The 20,593-nt window shown below is 70.0% G+C and overlaps 2 protein-coding genes across 4 annotated transcripts; one reads left to right on the forward strand and one right to left on the reverse strand.

The window, feature by feature from the left end:
- Position 1: 1 nt before the first annotated feature.
- On the reverse strand, positions 2-16,928 carry SLC4A2 (solute carrier family 4 member 2). Of its 3 annotated transcripts, XM_051806028.1 has the most exons (24): positions 16,683-16,928; positions 15,844-15,898; positions 11,067-11,210; positions 7,768-7,936; positions 7,429-7,664; positions 7,157-7,281; positions 6,785-7,008; positions 5,918-6,054; positions 5,661-5,841; positions 5,443-5,578; positions 5,127-5,310; positions 4,937-5,051; positions 4,679-4,863; positions 4,023-4,236; positions 3,723-3,944; positions 3,361-3,509; positions 3,036-3,230; positions 2,714-2,956; positions 2,466-2,555; positions 2,039-2,205; positions 1,709-1,962; positions 1,208-1,377; positions 751-924; positions 4-645 (listed from the first exon to the last, which is right to left on the reverse strand). In XM_051806028.1, exons 3-24 carry the CDS (start codon positions 11,124-11,126, stop codon positions 565-567), a joined length of 3,711 nt encoding a protein of 1,236 aa, XP_051661988.1. In that variant the 5' UTR covers positions 11,127-11,210; positions 15,844-15,898; positions 16,683-16,928; the 3' UTR covers positions 4-564. The 3 variants fall into 3 exon arrangements, with proteins under 3 accessions (XP_051661987.1, XP_051661989.1, XP_051661988.1); XM_051806027.1 differs by lacking the exons at positions 11,067-11,210; positions 15,844-15,898; positions 16,683-16,928 and adding an exon at positions 10,578-10,982 and having other exon boundaries at positions 2-645; XM_051806029.1 differs by lacking the exons at positions 11,067-11,210; positions 15,844-15,898; positions 16,683-16,928 and adding an exon at positions 9,179-9,293 and having other exon boundaries at positions 3-645.
- Positions 16,929-17,025: 97 nt separating this feature from the next.
- Positions 17,026-20,321, forward strand: CDK5 (cyclin dependent kinase 5). The gene is made up of 12 exons (XM_051806176.1): positions 17,026-17,130; positions 17,234-17,322; positions 17,398-17,465; positions 17,662-17,722; positions 17,828-17,884; positions 17,975-18,070; positions 18,647-18,721; positions 18,846-18,942; positions 19,010-19,079; positions 19,345-19,405; positions 19,474-19,554; positions 19,755-20,321. The coding sequence occupies exons 1-12, from the start codon at positions 17,094-17,096 to the stop codon at positions 19,839-19,841; spliced, it is 879 nt and encodes a 292-aa protein (XP_051662136.1). The 5' UTR covers positions 17,026-17,093; the 3' UTR covers positions 19,842-20,321.
- The last annotated feature ends 272 nt before the right edge of the window (positions 20,322-20,593 follow it).

The raw sequence follows: 20,593 nt of genomic DNA on the forward strand, positions 1-20,593 counted from the left end.
AACTTTCCAATAAAACTGGTGAAAAGTGTGCAAAGTCTGATCTCTTTATTAGTCGAAGGCAGCAGGGGGCCCCCGGCCCCCCCCGGGCTGGGCCCAGCACAGGGCAGCCCTGGCCCCCTCCCTGGCAGCCCCCCAGGGACCGGCAGCCCCCCAGGGACCGGCCCCCCCCTCGATGGGGGGGCACAGGGTCACCCTCCAGCCTCAGCCCCGCGCTGGGAATAAAGCTGTTTATTGCCATTGAGTTCCTGTTCCATGACCCCTGCGGGGGCTCAGGTGACACCTGCGTGTCGGGCAGTAGCTGGGGGGCTGTGAGGGGCTGTGGGGGGACCTGCAGCGCTGCTGGGGGGCCAGGGGCCTCTGCCCCACGCCGTGGGCAGGAGGTGCCCGAGGGGGCTGTACCGTGAGGGGGGTCAGGGGCCTCAGCAGGGCAAGCCTGGGGCCGGTGTCTCTTTGGCAGGTGCCCCCCGAGGGCCCAGGGAGTGTGGGGGTCTGGCCACGAAGCTGCTGTCCCCGGCCCCGTCTGGCTGTGCCCAGCCTCCACCACAGGAATCACCGCTGGCACCATCACACGGGCATCGGCATCTCGTTGTACTCGTCCACACCTTCCCGCTCGTCCAGGATGGGCTCGGCCTCAGCCGCGTCCAGCTGCGGGACACGGCGGCTGAGGGGCAGCAGGGACCCCCTTGGCCCTGCCCACCCCGGGGGTCCAGCCCCCACTGCCCCCCAGGGACGACAGACACGGCCACTTACACACTTCATCTCCCGGTCGGTGAAGATGCGGCTGAGCAGGCACATGCGGAGCGGCACGGTGAGGATGAGGATGAAGGGGAAGGCCAGGGAGGCCACGGTGGACATGACGGCCCAGAGCACGGCCAGGCAGCCCAGTTGCAGCCCGGTGAAGAGGTGCATGCGCAGCGTGCGCACCTGGCACGGGCACATGTCAGCGTGGGCCGGGCTCCTCGTGCCCTTCCCACCACGGGCACAGCCTGCCCAGGGGTACCCCCACACCCCAAACACGGCCCATGGCCCTGCCAGGGTCTGGCTGCCCCCGAGGAACTGCCCTGGCCCCCTCTGTCCCCCTAAGCAAGGCTCTGCCAGAGCCTGCCCTGCGGACGCCCCAGTGCCCCCACCCAGAGGTGCCCCCGGCTGGCTGCTGCCCCAGCCAAGGGTCCTGCCCCCAGTGACTCTCCCCAGGGCCCCTCCCCACCTTTTTGACATAGGTGACATCAGGGTGGTGCTTGGGGGGCATCAGCAGCAGCTGCAGGCGCTCGTAGAACTGGATGCCGTTGAGGGAGGTGACACCCATGTAGAGGAAGATGCCGAAGAGCACAGCCAGCGGGATCTGCCGCAGCAGGTCCCCGATGACGATGGACAGCCCTGGGCCAGAGCAGGGTCAGCCTGGGCAAGGGGGTCAGCATAGCCCCCTCACCCCGCTCCACCCTCCCTGCTCGCCCCCATCACGTGTTCCTGCACCCACAGGGAACAGCACGGCCACGATGATTTGGCCAGGGCTCGGGTGCCCCAGCTCCAGTGCCCACACTGCCCCTGCACCCACAGGGAACAGCACGGCCACGACAATTTGGCCAGGGCTCGGGTGCCCCAGCTCCAGTGCCCACACTGCCCCTGCACAGCTACAGCCCCCTCAGGCTCCCCAGCCCCTCCCCTCACACCACCGCAGCATCCCGGCTTCCCCCAGGGCCAGACCTACCAACGAGCACGGCCACCAGCAGCCCAGTGACCCGCTGCTCCTTAACCTCCTGGATCTTGGGCTTGTCCCCGGGTGCCACGGCCTTGCTCATGACGGTGAGGGCATTGGCGTGGGTGACCGAGCGCACGGTGGCCGCGGCGAGCCAGGGCAGCCCAAAGAGTGCAAAGAAGCCACCCATGGCCACGATGAGCAGGAGGTCGAGGTGGAACCCGGAGCCCTTCTGCAGCATCCGCTCCTTCTTGCTGATGATCAGCCTGGGCACAAGGGCAGACGGTTGGCACAGCTTCCCCCGGCCACACCGATGACCCCACCCAGCCCTGCTGTGCTCACGTCGTGATCTGGGTCTCCATGAAGATGAGGATGAAGACGAGGACGGCAGGGAGGCCACTGGCCACCATCATCCACACGGGGAAGTCGCTATGCTCACCCAGGGGGTTGATCACCCAGCCCCGCTTGTCCGGGGCCGTGACCGAGAACCCGCTGGGCACGCTCAGCTTCTGCAGGGGGAGAGAGACACTGGGTGGGGGTGCTGGCTGTGCCCCCCAGGGCGAGGGGGGGCACGGAGTCACCCCTCACAGTAGCTGGACTTGAAGAGAGATGGAAGGTAAGACACTGGGAGCTGGAGGCAGCTGAGTGGGCACAGCCATAGCGGGGACAGATGGAGCCACTGACCCACACCCAGGACAGAGGGAAAAGGCACAGGGACCCTGCAGGAGAAGGGGGGGGGGGCCTGCCCAAGGGGTGGGTGGGTGCTGACCTGTGTGTAGGTGTCCTGGATGCTGTAGTCCACCAGCACCATCACCAGGATGGCGATGGGCACACCAAAGTCCCCGATGAGCCGCCGGATCTGGGGGAACGGCCTGACCTCAGCCTCCTGCCTGCCCCCCCCCCCCATTCACCCCAGTCCCCCTGGGCTCACTCCAGCCCCCCAGGCCCCTGGCTCAGCCCACTCTCCCCCCAGCTCAGCTCAGCCCGGCCCCACAGCCGCCCCACGGCCCCACGCACCCGTCCGGGGAAGAAGCGGCTGTTCTTGAACTTGCGCAGGAAGAAGGCGATGAAGAAGGTGCCGGCCATGAGCACGAGCGAGAGCAGCGCCGTGTTGGGCTGCCCCGTGACCTTGGCAGCGCCACGGGCGGCAGTGCCGGTGGCCGGGGCGGTGCCGTTGGCTGTGGCCACGCTGCCATTGCCCCAGGCCTCGGCCGAGCCGTTGGCGGGCAGGCAGCCGTGCAGCGGGTGCTCCTGGAAGATCTGCAGCACGGGACGGGATGGGACACTCAGCACCACATCCTGCCCAGCCGCCCTGCAGTCCCTGGCCCCACCAGCTCACCTTGGCCAGCTTGGAGAAGGTCTCATAGATGAAGATGAGGGAGATGAGGAAGGCAAAGATCTCCTGGGTGAAGCGGGAGACGAAGCGCACCAGGAAGCTGCCCTCGAAGGCCACCATGACCAGCACGATGAGGATGAGCCAGAAGCCGATCCAGACACGCCCCACCAGGTACTCCAGCTCGTTGGACGTGCAGAACTGCCGAGCCGTGGGGACAGACGGATGGACAGATGAGTGTCAGGATGGCCACAGGGCTGGGCAGGGGCCCGGCAGTGGGGCCAGGGGTGATATGTCCCCCTGGGCCCCGGGGCAACCCCCACCCCCTCACCGTGAAAAAGGCCTCCTCAAAGACGAGCAGTGGCCCCGAGAAGCCGATGACAAGCAGGGGTTGGGCGCCCAGCAGGCAAAAAAGGACGCCCTGCAGCGACGTGGAGATGATCAGCTCCGACACCCCGATCAGGTCCCGTGTCTTCTCCCCTGCGGCAGGACAGGCTCAGGCACACCGGCAGGACCGGCCTCTCGGCAGGACCGGCCTCTCGGCCCGCGACGTGGCCCCGCCCCAGGTCCCTGACCCGCTGCATCCTGCAGCACACACGGGGCAGCACCCGGCAGTTCTGCAGCCCCCCGTGACCCCACCACCCCTCACAGCCCTCCACAGCCCCCCACTCCCCCCGCGCCCCCCGCACTCACCCAGCAGCCCCCCAAAGGTGATAGCTGGTGACAGCGCGGCAAAGTAGATGAAGATGACGGCGGCGATGCACTGGGGGTCCAGCGCGTCGCGGAAGTCGCTCAGGTAGTGGGGGTACCTCCGCCGCACGTCCCGGATCAGCCCCCCAAAGGGCCGCCCCGTGCGCCTCAGGGGGTCGTCGTCCTCTTCGACCTCATCCTCCACCACCTTCAGCTTCAGCAGTGCTGGGGGCAGACACACAGACGGATGGACGGTGAGACCCCAACAGCTGAGACCCCCCACCCGAACCCTGCCCCAGGTACCTTTCTCCTCAGGGGACTTGGGCTCCAGCAGCAGCCTCCGTTCCTGCTCCATCCTCTTCTTCAGCATCTCGCGCTGGAAGTGGGCGACGCTGCGCAGCAGCTCCTCGCCCTGCACCTCGCTCGGCGGCAGCACCACACTGCAGTCCAGGAACTCGTTGATGGCGTTCAGCAGGTCGTGCCGGTCGTCGGCCAGATATGCGGCCTCATGGAATTGCTGAGGGGGAAACGGTAGGGTCAGTGCCCACAGCACTGCAGAGCCCTGAGACCACAGCACAGCATAGCCCACAGCCCACAGCCCCAGCACAGCCCTGAGCCCCCAACCCTGGCACAGCCCTGAACCCCCATCCTGGCACAGCCCATAGCCCACAGCCCACAGCCCCAGCACAGCCCTGAACCTCCATCCTGGCACAGCCACGAGATGCCCACTCAGCACAGTCCTGAGTCCCTGGCCCCAGCACGGCCCTGAGACCCCCAGCCCCAACAGGACACCCAGCCCCAATCCTGGCACGGCTCTGAGGCCCTGGTCCCAGCACAACCTGAGCCTCCCACCCCATCCCATTCCGGCCCTGAGCCCCCACCCCAGCATGGTCCTGAGCCCCCCGTCCCAGCACCTCCCTGAGCCCCCCGCCCCGGCAGGACCCCGGTGCCCCGTGGACCTTGTCAGACATGAGTGTGGAGATGGAGCGCCCTATCTCGTGATAGTCCATGTGGGTGCTGCTGGGGCCCAGCAGCACGAAGAGGAACCGCACGGGCACGGGCACCTCCAGCACGGCGTCCAGCTCCACGGCCTCCTGCAGCCGCACAAAGGCCATGGTGGGCTGGTCCAGGAACTCCACACAGCCTGGGGGGCACAGAGGTCAGTCAAGGGCCCAACACACTGTCCCCACCCCCCTGCCCTGCCCACCCCTCCGTACCCACAAGCACCACCGTGGCCTCGGCATTGTCCGGGATCTTCTCCAGCAGCTTCAGCTCATGCTTGGACTTGGAGCGAGTGATGCCGGCTGGGGGCGTGGGGGTGAGGACCTCCCTCTGCAGGGACAGAGCGGGGGCTGGGGTCAGGCCCCTCCCGAGGGCACGGGCAGGGCTGGGGGCCGTGGCACCCACCTCCCGCTCCACGTCCACACGTGTGTCGTGCTCGGCAGCGTGGCCAGCGATGAGGGGCTCGGTGACAGCCGGCTCGGCGCCCTCAGCCACGTGGTTGGTGCTGTGGTGGTGCACGAGCAGGGAGCCCAGGCTGCCCGCCGAGATGTTCCGCGGGAAGGAGAATTCCTTCTCATCGCTTGGGTGGCTGCAGGACAGAGCCAGGTCTGTCCGTGGCTGACAGTACAGCCATCACCAGGATCCTGGGGACAGCGCCGGCCCTGTGGCCTGGGGAGCAGAGCCCAGGGGAGGGGGCTGCGTTCACGCTCCCTGTGCCCACCTGTGCTTGAGCAGCAGCGCCCGCAGCACATTGGCGCGGTCCTCGGTCCGGATCTGGTCTGTGATGACCATCTGCTCCACCACCTGGTGAGCCACCCCTGGCAGTGTCTTCTGGTCCAGATCCAGGAGCACAGCCCCTGGCAAGGGACAGGGGGCTGAGGCCAGCGGGAACGGGACCCCCCTCACCGCGGGCGCCACGGGGTGACCCCAGCTCCCTACCGTGGGCCAGGGTCTTGCGGAGCTCCAGGAGGCTGCGGAAGGAGAGGGAGGCCACGTGGGGTTTGCCCCAGCGGTCGGTCTCCTCCTCCACATCCTCCTCAAACTTGATCCAGCGCGCCGTCTCCTTCCACTGCAGCTCCTGGTTCTTGTCCACCACCAGCTCGTTCAGCTCCACGAACACCTGTGGCATGGCCAGGTCAGCGCCGGGATCCCTGGGACCCCCGTCCCTGCCTGCCCCCCACCCCAGGACCCCGCACCTCGTGGGGCTGCCTGTCCTGCTTGCGCTGCCGCGTGCTGGGCTCCTTGTGGTCCTTGCTGACGTGGACCACCTGTGCCTTGGCGCTCTTCCGCACCAGGTGCCGGCGCACGCCCGGCACGTCCTCAAAGCGGTGACCTGGTGGGGAAGGGTCAGTGACGGTGTGGGGTGGGCAACCTGCGGGGCTCACAGCCCTGCACTCCAAGCCCTGGTACGGGGGGCACAGCTCCAGCATGGGGGGCACTGAGCCCTGGCAGGGGGGACACAAGGGGCCGTGGAGCTGTTACATCCTGCCTGGGACATCTCAGGGCAGAAGGGTCATCCCAGTGCTGGGGGCAAGTGCTGCAGCACCAGGGGTCACCTGCACCAAGGCCTACATGTGCCCACTGGCACACAGGCTCTGCCATGGCCACACTCCCCTGGGAGCTCTGAGGAAAAAGTGTCACCTGTCACCCTGAGAGTCCCCAAGCTGCGAATCCCAGGGGCTGGCGAGCACCCAGGGGAGCCACCGCCACTGCCATCACTGTCACTGACTCCAGCTGCCCCAGGCACAGCTCCTGGCAGTGCTCCACAGGCACCTGGCACCCGGGATGGGTCCCCTGCTGCTGTGCCCAGTGCTGGGAGTGGGGTCAGCACTTGTCCCCAGCCTGGCTTGGCTGCAGCCAAGGGGTGATCTGGCACTGCCAGACCCCCTGTCCCAGACCCACCGTCCCAGAGCCCCTCGTCCTGGCAGTGCCAGACCCCCTGTCCCAGACCGCCCATTTCCAGCCATGCCCCCCCAGCACTGCCTGACCCACCGTTCCGGCCCCGCTCACCCAGCCCGTGGTCACTGCCAGCGCGGCCCCCGGCACGGGGAGCCCCCACTCACTCTTCATGTAGTCCAGGTCTGCCGAGGCCAACGTCTGCGCCTCCGACTCGTCCGTCGGCATCTTCTGGTACCGGTCCTGCTCGGCAGCCGTCATGCTGCCGATGCACCGCCGCTCGTGCAGGTTGTAGCTCCGGTGCCCCGGCTGCGATTTGGGCGTGGGGCGACCTGGGGACCCGGCCTCGGCGGCTGCCCCCTCCCCTGGAGCCCCCTGCTCCGCATCGGGGCTGCAAGTCAGGAGCCCAGCTCAGCACCGAGCCCCCCTCTGCACCCCAACCCTGCTGTGAGGGACTGGAGGGGGCTGCTCTGCCATGGGGTGACCAGAGGAGGCTGCCCATCCCCAGAGAGCCCCAGCGTTGCCCGACCCCAGCTCACCTGCCTGCCCGGGCATCCTTGGGGGTCGTGGCCCCCCGGGGCTCTGGGGGGGAACCGGGCAGTGCTGCGGGGGCCACCGGCTCCTCTGCCCGGTGGTCGGTCACCTCATCCTCCTGCAGGAAGAACTGGGGGGGCGGGGGGTGAGCCAGCTGGTGGGGAGCCACATCCCCCAGCCGTGGGCAACACTGGCTCCAGCTCCTGTGGTGACCTGGCCGTGCCCAGACATCCCGAGCCAGGGGGGCACAGCGCTGCCCCTACCCCACTGCCCTCACCTGCACTGCCTCGGCCGGCCCAGGCTGCCGCAGCTCCTCCGCCGATCGCTCTGTCTCCGTGTCGCACACATCATCCTCATCCTCCTCAGCCTCCTCGATCGTGGGGGTCTCTCCGGGGATGGAGGCACGCCGGGCCTTCTTCTTGCCCTTTTTTGGGACGCCCTTTTTGCGGCGGGCATCAGGGGGCAGGTGCGTGGAGAGCGGGTGGTGGATGTGGAGGGATGACTGGCGGTGGTCTGGAGGAACGGGGAGGTTGGTGCCCTGTTCTCTGCCCCTTCCTCACTCCCTACTTGCCCCCTGCCCATTCCCTGCTCCGTGTCTGCCCTTGACCCCGCTCACACTCAAAGTCCTCCTCGCCGTAGCTGCGTCCGGCCTCCTCAGCGTTTCGGGGGTGAGTGTCGCTCAGGATCTCCTCGAAGCGCTCCACGCCCAGCGCCTTGTTCAGGTCCTTCTCCTCCTCCTCCTCCCCAAAGACAGGTGAGCCAGCACCCGGTGCCTCCTGCTCGGGCTGTGGGCCGGCACCGGGGCTGAGCAGGCACTCAGTGCCGCTGGCATCGCCGCCACCACACTACCGGCCCCCAGCACACCCGTCACACGGCCCCCTGCACGATGGGCACCCCAGACAGGGGGCTCTCTGGGGTCCCCAAAGGCACCCAGGGACCCCACAGGGTGCCCACTGCATCATTCCCACCCCACAGACCCCATGCACCCCCAGCACACCCCGTACACCCCCATTCCCACCCCACACAGCCCACGCACCCCCAGCCTCAGCACTGTGCTCCAGCGTTGCCTCCAGCCCACGTGCCTCAGCACCCCCAGTGCCATGTCCTGGTGCCATGCACCCCTGTGCACCCCCAGTGCCATGTCCTGGTGCCATGCACCCCTGTGCACCCCCAGTGCCTGCTCGCCAGTCAGCCAGGACCCAGCATCCCCAGCGCTGTGCCCCCCTGTGCACCCCCAAGACCACGGCACAGTACTGTACCCCTGGGTATCCCCAAGGCCACACAACCTCCACATGCCCCAGCACCCCAGTGCCACACTCCCAGTCCCCCAGAACACCACAGCCCCAGTGCCGTGCCCGCCGCGCGCCACCAGTGCCATGTCCTCGTGCTGTGCCCCCGGGTATCCCCAGTTCCCTTCTCCCTACGAGCTGGAACCCAGCACCCCCAGTGCTGTGCCCCTGAACAACCTCAGCACCCCCAGTATCTTGCCCTGGTGCTGTGCCCCACCCCCAGTGCCCCCATGCCGTGCCCCCCACACACCCGCAGTGCCATGCCCGGTGCTGTGCTCCCCGGTACAACCTCAGCCACCCCGGCGCTGTGCGCTGGTGCTGTGCTCCCCCCAGCAGCCCCCAGTGCCGTGCCACCCCTGCTCCCCAGCCCTGCACCCGCAGGGCCCCTGCACTGTGGCCCCTCCCGGCGCTGCTGCGCCCCGGCCGTGGGTGCTGGGGGGCAACGGGTGGGCTCGGGGGGAGGGGCTCGGGGGCAGGGGGGCGGGGCTGGGGGGGCAGGGCTGGGGGGCAGGGCTGGGTGGGGTAGGGGGATGCGGGGGGGGCGATGCGGGAGGGAATGCGGGGCGGGGGGGACGTGCGGGAAGTGCAGGACCGAGGGGATGCAGAGGGGTGCGGGGATGCGGGGAGTGCGGGACCGGGGGGGCAGGCAGGGGGTGCAAAGCTGGGGGGACATGCGGGGGCTGCGGGGCGGGGGGGACGCCGGGGGGGTGCGGGGGGCGCGTCCCCGGCCGGTCCTACCTGAGTCATGGCGGAGCCGCTCTCGCCGCAGCTCCCGCAGCGCTTTATCGGAGCGGCGGGACCGGCCGGGGATGGGGCCGGGAGGGGGGGGCCGGGGAGGGAACCGGGGGGGCGGCGGCTCCGTCCCGGCCTCGCCAAATATTGACGGAGCCGCCCCGCGCCCGCCTCAAGGTGACGGAGAACGCAGAGGGCACCGGCGGCACCGCGGCACCGGCGGCGGCTCCGGAGCGACCGACCCGACCCCCCCGGGTTACACCGGCCCCCCCGGGTTACACCGACACCCCCGGGTTACACCGGCCCCCCCGGGTTACACCGACCCCCCTGGCATGCACCGGCCCCCCCGGGTTACACCGGCCCCCCCGGGTTACACCGACCCCCCCGGGTTACACCGACCCTCCCGGCATGCACCGGCCCCCCCAGGTTACACCGGCCCCCCCGGGTTACACCGACCCCCCCGGCACGCACCGGCCCCCCGAGACGCACCGATCCCCCCGGGATGCACCGGCCCCCCACCAACTCCGACGCCCCCGGGACGCTCCGACACTTCGGGACGCATCAGCCCCCCCCCCCGCCTATCCCGGGATCCCCGGAACAACCGGCTCCCCCCGCTGAGCTCAGATCACCCCCCGGAACGCAGCGATCCCCCGGTGGAGCCCCGACACCCCCACTGCTGCACGCACCCCCCTCCTCGGTAAATCCCCCCTCACCCCGGTAAGGCAGGAGCGTTGCTCCCCCCGCCCAACTCGCCACGGCCCCCCAGTGACCCCGGGATGAGGCTTGTCCCGGACCCGGGTTGGGGACGTGGGGATGGGGCACTGGGATGGGGGGGGCACCGGGACGGGGGGCAGGTGGGGCAGGGGACACCCCCCCGCGGGCAAAGGGGGTCTCCCACGCACCCGGGGCAACCCAAGTGAACACCCACAGTCCAGGGCGGTGCCCCGACCCCCCTGTAGACCCTCAGCACAGACGTCACATTTGGGCACAGCCGTGGTGCCCCGTCCATGTCCCCACCGTGTGGTGACCCCAGAGCCCCCTGAGCGGGGTGACCCATGGGGGTGACCGAGGGTGCCCCGGGGGTGACCCAGGCCACCCCATCACACCCACCAGCCTGGCACACCAAGGCCCCCACGTGACAGCAGCAGCGGCGTCAGGGCATGTCCTGCACCTGTATCCCCCCGCCCTTCCCACCTTCCACCTTCTCCGTGACCCCTTTGATCCCCCACGGCCTCTGAGCCCCTCTGGCCACGGCCCAGCACCCCCGACCCCGCCCCGCGGGGCTCCATCCTGCACCCTGGCAGCGCACGCTCCCGCGCCCGGCATCACCCCGGCACGGGTGGGACGGTGCCCTGGGTGGGCACTGCACGGGGGGCTCCGCCGGCCTCCCGAGGCCACAGCTTACCGGGGAGCCCCGGAGGAACTCCATGAGGTCGGGCCGGTCCCATCCCCGGTCACGTGTGTGCGACGGGGACTTGCCAACGGCACCGGCAGCCCCGACGCGCAGGGGGTCAATCATTAACTCAGCCTGGGACCCACACCGGGGCAGCGCTGGCACCATGGGCACCGAGGGCACCGCCACAGCTGCGGCACCAACGGCACCGGCACCGCGCCAGCACCAAGGGCACTCACCGCCCCGGCACAGCTGGCCTGGCCTGCCCTGGGGGGCTGCTGTGGGGCACAGCCCCGCCCCACGGCTGAGCTGCTCTGCCAGCACCCCACAGCCCTGCCCACGCCTGAGCAATGTGGCGGTGCCACGGGGCACTTCCAGCACCCCACAGCCCAGTGATGGGGCCGTGCTGTGCCACCCCTCACCCCTCCGGGCAGCATCAGGGGGTGCAGCCCCCCGCCCCCCCAGCCGCGGGGCTGTGCCCGCCGCCACAGTGGCACTTACGCTCTGGAAGGCTGTGGAGACGATGTGGTGGAGCTCGGAGGACACCTGGGAGTGGGTCATGGTGCCGGCACGGCCCCCGGCACCGTCGGCTTAGCCCTTCTCCTTCTCGCGGGGGCTCAGGGGTCGCTGTCGGGGCAGCATAACCTGGGGGGAAAGAGGGGGCTCAGGGGGTGTCCCCAGGGCAGTGCCGTGGGCAGGGGCCAGGGCTGCCCCTCCTCGGGCCGTGCTGGCTCCAGGCTGGTTTGTCTTGGCCACTGGTTGGAATGGGAGAGCTGTGGCCAAGACAAACGCCGGGAGGGGAGCAGAGCCGGGGCAACGGGACCCCGGGCAAGCACCCAACCCCGCAGGGTGTGGGCAGGGTGCCAGACCCAGGGGGCCACAGCAGTGCCTGACCCCCCAAAGCCCCACAGTTCCCCTGCCCAACCCAACTTCATCCCACACTTGCCCCTCGGCAGCTCCCTGGGCCCCGCGCTGACCCCTCCGGCACCGGCGTGAGGGTTTATTGCTGCGGGAGGTGGCCCCACGTGACGGTGGGGACCGAGGAGGGTGGTGACGGATGACTGCGTCTCACATGGGTGGCATCACCGTCCTCGTCACCGTCACTGCTGGGGTGCCAGCACGGTGGCCACAGTGAGGCTCGAGGAGTCGTGATCTCAGCATTTGCCAAAGCCGCGGCTTCTCAAGCCCTCACCAAGGCCCTACATCCCACCTTTTCCCAAAATTCGGTGCTACCCTGCTCCGGCTGCTCCCTAATCCCCCGCTCCCGGGGCCAGAGCCAGCACATCCACATTCCAGCGAGCAGATTATCCGCCCTGCCACGCCGCTCTCCCCGGGCGCCCGCCAAGCCGCCGCCAGCATTCAAAACCCCCCCCAAATTCCGGATGGGACCCTCCTCCGGGGAGACATGGTGCTGGGCTACCACCTCGGTGGGTGCTGGGGCGCTGGAGCAGGATGGCATTGCTGTTCCCAGTGCTAAGCAGCTTTTTGGGTTTAATCCTGTGGGCAGCTCAGGATTAGTTTGGGAACACGCTGGGATTGTTCTCGGGAACATCGCGCTCCCACCATAATGCCCAAAAAGGGGGTCCCAGCCCCCTGACCCCCAGGTGCCACCACAGAGACCCGGTAGGACAGTGGCACAGGGGACATGCAGTCCCTGGGAGCCAGGGGCATGACCTCACTGGAAAGGGTGATGGCAGCCAGGGGCCAGAGGGACACTTCTGCTTTCCGCAGGGGTGGCTGAGTCACAGACAGGCAGCGGCCCAGGGCGGCCAGCGGCTCCACCCCTGTGGAGCCAGCCCTGATCGGAGCCCCACGGCTGACCCTGCTCCCAGGGCACTTTGACACGCCGGGATGGGGGGACAGGTCCGGTGGGAACACCCCAGGATGTGGTGGCACCACCTTGCCCTGCTCTGGGGCAGGAGGGTCGGGCCGTGCGCCCGTGGCCGTGGCAGCGGCGGGACCGTGACGGTGGCAGCGCTGGCATCGCCACCAGCCGCGCCCTGTGCGCGGCCCCCAGCACAATGGCCCCTTGTGCGAGGCCGGGCCGCCCCGATAAGCGGGGCAGGGCCGCGATCCCGGGCGGCTGCCAGCGCTGGCCACGCCGGGAATGACCGGCCGCTGCCATGGGCGCCCAGCGCCGCTGCCACGGCCACTCCCGCGCCGCCGGAGTCACATTCCTGGGACCAGCCCCAGCCTGCCTGAGCCGCTGAGGCGATTAAAGGGCTCGGCCCCGGCCCTGCGCTGCCGTGGGGCTACCCCACGGGGCCCACAAGCTCCTGGACCCCTCCTGAGCCGGGACCACCAGCACCGCTGGCACTGAGGTGGCAGGATGAGCGTGGCAGGACGATGATGCATGAGGAGGGATGGGACTGGGAGTGGGGAAGCCCCAGGGCAGCCAGTGCCCCCCTGCCCACTCCACCGTGCCGGAGCAGCAGGAACCCCCCTGCCACCAGCAGTGCTGTGACTCCTGTCACCGCGTCTCCTGCCACCACCATGACACCCAGCAGACCCCTGGCACGGGCTCAGTGCACACACACGTGCCACCCACGCTTGTGCCCACACCAGCGGTGAGGCTGACGGTGACCCCTGTGCCACATTGCCCAGCCCCAGAGGTGACACTTGGCTGGCCCCGTGGTGACAGGGAACACGTTGTGTCCCTCACAGCCCCCCTGCTGGCAGGCCCCCAGGCACGGGGTGTTCCCAGTTTCCAGGTGGGAGGGATGGCTGGGGCAAGCCCAGCATGGCTCAGGCTGTGCCCAAGGACACTCCCAAGGAATGGGGGAGTCAGAAGACCCCCAGTTCCCTGCACCCCAAAACAGAGGGGCCTGGTGGGTGCCCCAGCACTCTGTCCCCCCCTGAGAGTGGGAGCCCCCTGCAGCCCCTCACCTGGCTGCTCACCTGGTTGCTCCAGGACACACCTGGGAGATGCGGGCACCCCAAGTGCCCACCAGATCCCACCTGGCAGAGAGGGTTGTGGGCCAGCACTCCCTCATCACCGTGGGGGACACGGTGGGACGGAGCTGGGCCAGACACCACCGGCTCCTGCCCGGCAGAGCTTCACGCACTGAAACTTTGGAAACCAACACCAAAAATATCTGCCCCCCCCACACCCCTCAGCCCACAACCTCGAAACCACCAGATCTGGAAATGAATCATGGCTCTGCACCCACATGGTGTCACTGCCACCACTACTGTCACTGACACACCAGGGACCCCCCGCCACCTCACTGCCACCTTGGAGAGGCCAGGACCCCCACGAGAGGCTCTTGCCATCACCGTCAGTGGTCCCCACCACCATCCCCATCCCAGTCCTGGGAGAGGACAGGCACAGCTGCCCCCCACAACCCTGTGCACTGGCACTGACCCCTCGGTCTCCGCAGAATGGGACCCCTATGGGGAGGTGGGGGGTCTGGCTGGAGGGACAGCCACACCATCACCCGCGGCAGGGCTGGGGGACACCCCGGCTATGCCACCCCCGGGCTCAGCACGGGCTCGGCCACACTCACCCCATCGCCCGCCGACCCGGTGAGCTCACGGCTCCCGCGGCTCCCGCGGCTCCCGGGATCGGTCCTGCCCCAGCGGGGACGACGTGGGACCCGCGGCACGGCAGGGTTTTGGCCCGCGGGGCCCGGCCGGAGCGCGGCCGGAGCAGCCGCGCTGTGCCGGGAGCTGCCGAGCGCTGCCGGGAGTTTTATACCGGCTCAGGAGGAAAACAAGCCGCGGGAGCAGCGGCGGGAGCGCGAGGCTTTGTTCGTGGAGCGGCCCCGGATCCAAACATCGGCCGTGCCAAGTCCCGACGGCTCCTCGGGCAGCCCCACCTCGCCGCGGCTCCCGTGGCGACCCCGCTCCTGCCCCGCGCGTCTCTGGAGACACAGGGGACACGACCCCCTCCATGAGCGCAGGGACTCACCTCGGGCGAGGGCTGTGCCCACCCTCTTGGCCTCGCGCCCTTGGAATGCCCCAGTGCGGCGCCCTCGGGCAGCCAGCCCGGCCCCTGCGGCCACCACGTCCCCTCTAATGACAGGCTGTGACTGTGGGGGCTGCGATGGGGACACCGCGGGGACACGGCTCCCACGGTCCCCTCCCTTCCGCCGGCTGGGATGGCATCCGTGGGCAGGGGGGCACCTGAGTCACCCCCAGCCCTTCCCAGTGAACGAGGGGCGGCAGGAGGGTTCCCCAACCCGTCCTTTGGACGCTCCTGTCACCCTCTGACTCCTGCAGCGTCGCTGCCCACCCAGGACAGGTGACAAACCAGGTACAGCCCTACCTGGGCACGAGGCCAGCCCCGCTCCCGGCCCCCGAGCCCCCGGGAGCGCGGGCGGAAGGGCTGCTGGCGGGGAGGCGCAGGCGCCGGTGCCAGCGGATCGTTAGGACGATCAAATCCCGGGATTTTTGGCAGCCGCTTGAAGCGGTGCAGCGACCCCGAAGGGCTCGACAGCGGGGTCCCCACCGGAGGCCCCCCCGTGGGGGGACAGGAGGGGCACGGAGCCCTCCCCGCAGCACCGGGAGGTGCCAACATAATTCCACCACAGAGCAATCCCAACTCCTGACACCGGATCGGAGGTCACGGGGGTCTCTCCAGCCGCGGAAAGGGAGGCAGCCACAGGCAACGCGTCCCCCAAAGCCTGCTCCCCACCCCCAGACACGCTGCCCCCCTCCCTGAGGGCGCGCTCCGGGGCCGTGGGAGCCCACGCTCCGTGGGAGAGCCCCGGGCTGGAGCCGTGCCCGGCGTTGCTCAACCCCGGCTGGTTTCGCAAGGGGCAGAACCACCCGGCACCCGGCACATGGCAGCTCCCGGCGGGCGCCGTGCAGCCACTGATCCCCCGGGCCCCTCACACTCTCCGGGGGAAGCAGGACGGTGGCAGCTGCCTGGATGATCCCAGTCCCCTTCCTGGTCCTGTGGACCCTTCGGACCCCTCTGCTCAGGGGGAGCCATTTGGGGGGTGGGCTCCAGATAGGTGACCTCGGTCCCCACCCCAGGCCCCTGACTCCTCAGCCCCTCTGCCTGGGAGGAGCGGGATGGCAGCAGCTGGCTGGGTGACCCCGGTCCCCCCCGGTCCCGTGGATCCCCCGGACCCTCCACTCCAAGCGAGCCGGTGGGTGCGGGACAGCACTGTCGTTGGCGTCAACCCAGTGACAGGGACACACCCCCAGTCCCCTCCCCGGCCCATGGACCCCTCGGACCCCTGTGCTCCGGGGGAGCCCGTTGTTTCCGGATGGCTCCAGCCCGGTGACAGGGACACACCCCGGGTCCCCTCCCCGGCCACACGTCTCTCACCTGCCGAGAGCTGCCGGGCTCAGGCACCGGGGGGGAAGCGCATGGAGCGGCCTCGCTGCAAGAGAGAGGGTGATGAGTGGTCAAGGGTCCTGGCTCTCCCACTCCCGCGGGTCCCAGACCCACCGTCACCCCGAGAGCAGGGTCTGGGGTCACCTGAGACCACCCTGCACGTGGCTCCGGTGGTGGTGGGGAGGGGCCGAGGTTCGATGCCCCGAGTGGCATCATCACTGGTTGGGAGGATGGAGGTCCTTGGGGGTGCTGGGGGGTCCTGGGGGGTCGGGGACTCTTGGGATATCCGGGAAGGGTCCGGGGAGTCCCGGGGGGGGCCGCAGGATGCCCGAGGCCGGGTGTGCTCCCTCCCGGCCGAAGGAGCCGGGGTACACGGAGCGCGTTCTGGGGGATCCGGAGCCGCGGGGCACGGCACAGCCCCCGCGACCCCCCCCAGCGCGGCCAGGGGTCTCCGGGGGGGCAGCGGGGGAAGCGGAGCGGCGGCCGAGCCGGGACCGGGGCTGCCATGGCGGGGGAGGCCAGGACGGGGACGGGGACCGGGACCGGGACCGGGACCGGGGCTGCCGCGAGCGGGCAGGGCGGGACGGGAAGGGCCGGCAGGGGAGCGGAGGGAGAGGAGCGGAGGGAAAGCAGCGCGCGCGACACAGCGGTGGGGAGCGGGGACAGCACCGGCGGGGGACGGGCGGCTCCGGGCGGGCGGGGCACTGGGACGGGACCGGGACGCGGACCGGGATCGGGACCGAGACGGGACCGGCCGTGCCACGCCCCTCCAGCCCCGCCGCCTCCCTCGCCGTGCCGGTCTCGGTGCCGGTCCCGGTGCCGCCGCTTACCGGACAGTCCGGCCGCGCCGGGAGGGTCTGCGCGTCCCCGCGGGGCGGAGGGGCGGGAGCGCGCCGGGGCGAGGCGGGGCGGCACCGGGCGTGTCCGCACCGCTCCTGGCTCCGTCCCCGACGAACGCAGACACCGTGCCCGCAGGGGATCCCCGCAAGGACCGCGCCCGGAGCCGGTGCCGCGGGAAGGGCAGGCGGGGGGACCGGCGGGAACAGACGGGCGGCGCCGGGACTCGAACCCGGAACCCCGGGGCGGGGCGGGCGGGGCGGGGGCGGGGCCGCGCGGGGCGGGGCGGGGCGGGGCCGCGCGGGGGCTGCCGGGAGGGGCCGGGGCCGCGCGGGGGCTGCCGGGAGGGGCCGGGGCCGGGGCCGGGGCCGGTGTCGGGGGGGCCGCGCCGGGACATCGCGGCCATGCAGAAATACGAGAAGCTGGAGAAGATCGGGGAAGGTGCGGCCGGGCCGGGGCCGTGCGGGGCGGCCCGGGGACCGCGGGGCCCGGACCGGTATCGCTAGCGGGGGCCCTGCCGTGACCCCCTCCCCGCGCCCCACAGGCACCTACGGGACCGTGTTTAAGGCCAAGAACCGGGAGACGCACGAGATCGTGGCGCTGAAGCGGGTGCGGCTGGACGACGATGATGAGGTGAGGGGGGGGGCCGGGCTGGGGCCCCCCGGGACCCCCGGGCCCCCCCGCCCCCCAACCCGGCATGTCCCGCAGGGAGTGCCCAGCTCGGCGCTGCGGGAGATCTGCCTGCTCAAGGAGCTCAAGCACAAGAACATCGTCAGGTACCGGGGCGGCCGCGGGCGGGGGGCTGCGGGGTCACGGCACGGGGGCTGCTCCCTCGGGCTGACCCAGCCCGGGGGTGGGAGGGGGCTGCCCCCCGGGTGCCTTGCGGCAGGGGAGTGGGGGCTCAGGGATTGCCGCGCGAGATGCCCCGGGCTGGGCCGGGCGCTGAGGGGCTCAGGGACCACCCCCCTGCAGACTCCACGACGTCCTGCACAGCGACAAGAAGCTGACGCTGGTCTTTGAGTTCTGTGACCAAGTGAGTGAGCGCCAGGGGCATGGGGGGATCGTGGGGGTCCCGGGGGGTCCCCGGGGGTCACCACTCCTGGCTGCCCCCGACGCAGCCCCCCTTCGCTCCCCCCAGGACCTGAAGAAATATTTTGACAGCTGCAATGGGGACCTGGACCCTGAGATCGTCAAGGTGGGTCTGGGGGTCCCCAGAGTCCCAGCCCGGCCCCACAGGGGTGCCACAGTCTGGGGGGGCTGACAGACCCCCCCGTGTCCCCCACAGTCGTTCATGTACCAGCTGCTGAAGGGCCTCGCCTTCTGCCACAGCCGCAACGTCCTGCACCGGGACCTGAAACCCCAGAACCTGCTCATCAACAGGGTGGGGCACGGGGGGCTCCAGCTGGGGGGTCACACCTGGGAGCTGGGCCTGTCTGTCTGTCTGGGGGGTCACACCTGGGAGCTGGGCCTGTCTGTCTGTCTGGGAGGGTCACACCTGGGAGCTGGGGGCTGTCTGTCTGTCTGGGAGGGTCACACCTGGGAGCTGGGGACTGTCTGTCTGTCTGGGAGGGTCACACCTGGGAGCTGGGGGCTGTCTGTCTGTCTGGGAGGGTCATACCTGGGAGCTGGACCTGTCTGTCTGTCTGGGAGGGTCATATCTGGGAGCTGGGGGCTGTCTGTCTGTCTGGGGGGTCACACCTGGGAGCTAGGGGCTGTCTGTCTGTCTGTCTGTCTGAGTGGGTCACTCCTGGGGGCTGTCTGTCTGTCCGTCTCTCTGGGGGGTCACACCCGGAGCCTGTCTGACCGTGGCTGCAGCTCCATGTCTCCTGTGTTCCCATGATGGGGCCAGAGCAGCAGCCACCGCCTGCCCTGGGGTGTGGGGGGCACCAGAACAACCCTCCTTTGGGGTATGGGCGGCACAGGTGGGGCTCCCCACACTGACCCCCTGCCCCCCCAGAACGGGGAGCTCAAGCTGGCGGATTTCGGGCTGGCCCGGGCCTTTGGCATCCCTGTGCGCTGCTACTCAGCTGAGGTGAGGGGGGTGAGGGGGGCTCGGGGTACTGGCTGCCCCGTGCTCTGAGTGTCCCTGTCCCTGTCTGAGGGTCCTGTCCCTGTCTGAGGGTCCTGTCCCTGTCTGAGGGTCCTGTCCCTCCCAGGTGGTCACTCTGTGGTACCGGCCCCCAGATGTCCTCTTTGGTGCCAAGCTCTACTCCACCTCCATCGACATGTGGTCAGCTGGGTGCATCTTTGCAGGTTTGTTGGGGGCCCTGGGGGTGTGGGGGGCTGCAGGAGCCCTGGGCCCCACCCTCTGTCTCCCCAGAACTGGCCAATGCGGGGCGGCCCCTCTTCCCGGGGAACGACGTGGACGACCAGCTGAAGAGGATCTTCCGATATCCTTGGGAATGGGGAACGGGGAGCTCCGGAATGGGGATCCCTGGGCATGGGGACCCCTGGAATGGACCTCCTCTGGGAATCCCCCTTGGAAATGGGGACCCCAGTTGGTAACGGGGAACCTCCTGGGAATGGAGAGCCCTGTGGGAATGGGGACCCCTGTAGGAAGGGAGACCCCTGGGCATGGGGACCCATCTCAGCTGGGCAGGGGGTCGGGGGGGTCGGGTGCCGGGTGCCCCCGTGGTGGCCCTTGACCATCCCCACGCTGCTGGGGACCCCCACGGAGGAGCAGTGGCCGGCCATGGCCAAGCTGCCGGACTACAAGGTGAGGAGGGGGCCGGGGGGAGCTGGAGGGGGTGCCGGGGGGGCCGTGGGTCACCTGTGTGTCCCCAGCCCTACCCCATGTACCCGGCCACCACCTCCCTGGTCAACGTGGTGCCCAAGCTGAACGCGACCGGCCGGGACCTGCTGCAGGTGAGACCCCGCCCCTGCCCCTCCAACCTCTGTCCCCCCTGCCTGTCCCCCTGCCCGTGCCACAGGGGTTCTGGCTCCCCAGGGGTGGCTGCCCTCTCCCCTCGCAGCCCCCCACCCACCTGAGGGGGGCAGTGGGATGGGGGGGCTGTGGATGGGGGGGTGTCTGTGCTCTCCTCCCTCAGCCCCCCCATGTCCCCCAGAACCTGCTCAAGTGCAACCCGGTGCAGCGGATCTCGGCAGAGGAGGCCCTGCAGCACCCCTACTTCACTGACTTCTGCCCGCCCTAGGGCCCCCCAACCCTCCCTGGCTCCCTCCCCCTCAAGGGAGGGCAGCCCCCAGCCCCCCCAGCCAGCCCATGCCAGCCCCCCCAAACTGCAGCGTCCCCCCAGTATTTATTAGGTTCTGCCCCAGCTGCAGGGGGCTGGCATGGTGCCCCTGAACCCCCTAGCCCTGGAGGGGACTGAGGGCACTCAGACCCCCCCTGGGGGCAGGGGACCCCTCCAGGGCATGAGACCCCCCCCCAGGACATGGGGCCATGATGCTGGTGGAGGGACAGGACCCTCTGGGACCAGGCATGGGGACCCTGCGGGTGGTGAGACCCCACCCCTCTTGTCCCTGCTTCCCCCCCAGCCCCTTCCCTGCCTGGGGGGGTTCTGGATACAGCCCCCCTGGGGGGGGCGGGGGAGGACCCCATTTTTTTTCTAGGGCACTGCTGTATGTGGATGATGTGCGTTCGGAACCCCATAAAGAGCTTTCCCCCCCTCCCAGTGCCGCCTTCTCCTTCCTGGGGTGTCAGGGACCCCCCTCTGCCACATGACGGACACCTCTCTCAACAACCCCTGCCCCCCAACTCACCCCTGTGACCCCCTCAGTGCTGCCCCCTCTTTCCTGAAGCAGCCGTGTCCCCCCACCCCCCCAGCAGCCCGGAGCCGGGGCCTGGGGCACCTCTTTATTTGGGGGGGCTGCAGGGGGGAGTCGCATGTCCAGCGCGGGGGGGGCACAGGCAGCGCATGCAGGGTCACGGGAGCGGGGCTGGGGG

This window comes from Manacus candei, unplaced genomic scaffold (assembly GCF_025592945.1).
Source record: "Manacus candei isolate 608988 ecotype Guabito, Panama unplaced genomic scaffold, ASM2559294v1 h1tg000066l, whole genome shotgun sequence".
In the NCBI taxonomy this organism is placed as follows: Eukaryota; Metazoa; Chordata; class Aves; order Passeriformes; family Pipridae; genus Manacus; species Manacus candei.

What these genes read in the sequence shown, in the direction of transcription:
- SLC4A2 (XM_051806027.1), bottom strand. Translation starts at nt 10,733, where the DNA reads ATGGTGCCAGCGCTGCCCCGGTGTGGGTCCCAGGCTGAGTTAATGATT. An exon ending in TTGAGGAGGCCTTTTTCACG is followed by an intron (nt 3,231 to 3,360) that starts GTGAGGGGGTGG and finishes ACGGCTCGGCAG; the next exon opens with TTCTGCACGTCCAACGAGCT. An exon ending in ATGGAGACCCAGATCACGAC is followed by an intron (nt 1,963 to 2,038) that starts GTGAGCACAGCA and finishes CCTTGTGCCCAG; the next exon opens with GCTGATCATCAGCAAGAAGG.
- CDK5 (XM_051806176.1), top strand. Translation starts at nt 17,094, where the DNA reads ATGCAGAAATACGAGAAGCTGGAGAAGATCGGGGAAG. An exon ending in AAGCACAAGAACATCGTCAG is followed by an intron (nt 17,466 to 17,661) that starts GTACCGGGGCGG and finishes ACCCCCCTGCAG; the next exon opens with ACTCCACGACGTCCTGCACA. An exon ending in TGGACCCTGAGATCGTCAAG is followed by an intron (nt 17,885 to 17,974) that starts GTGGGTCTGGGG and finishes TGTCCCCCACAG; the next exon opens with TCGTTCATGTACCAGCTGCT.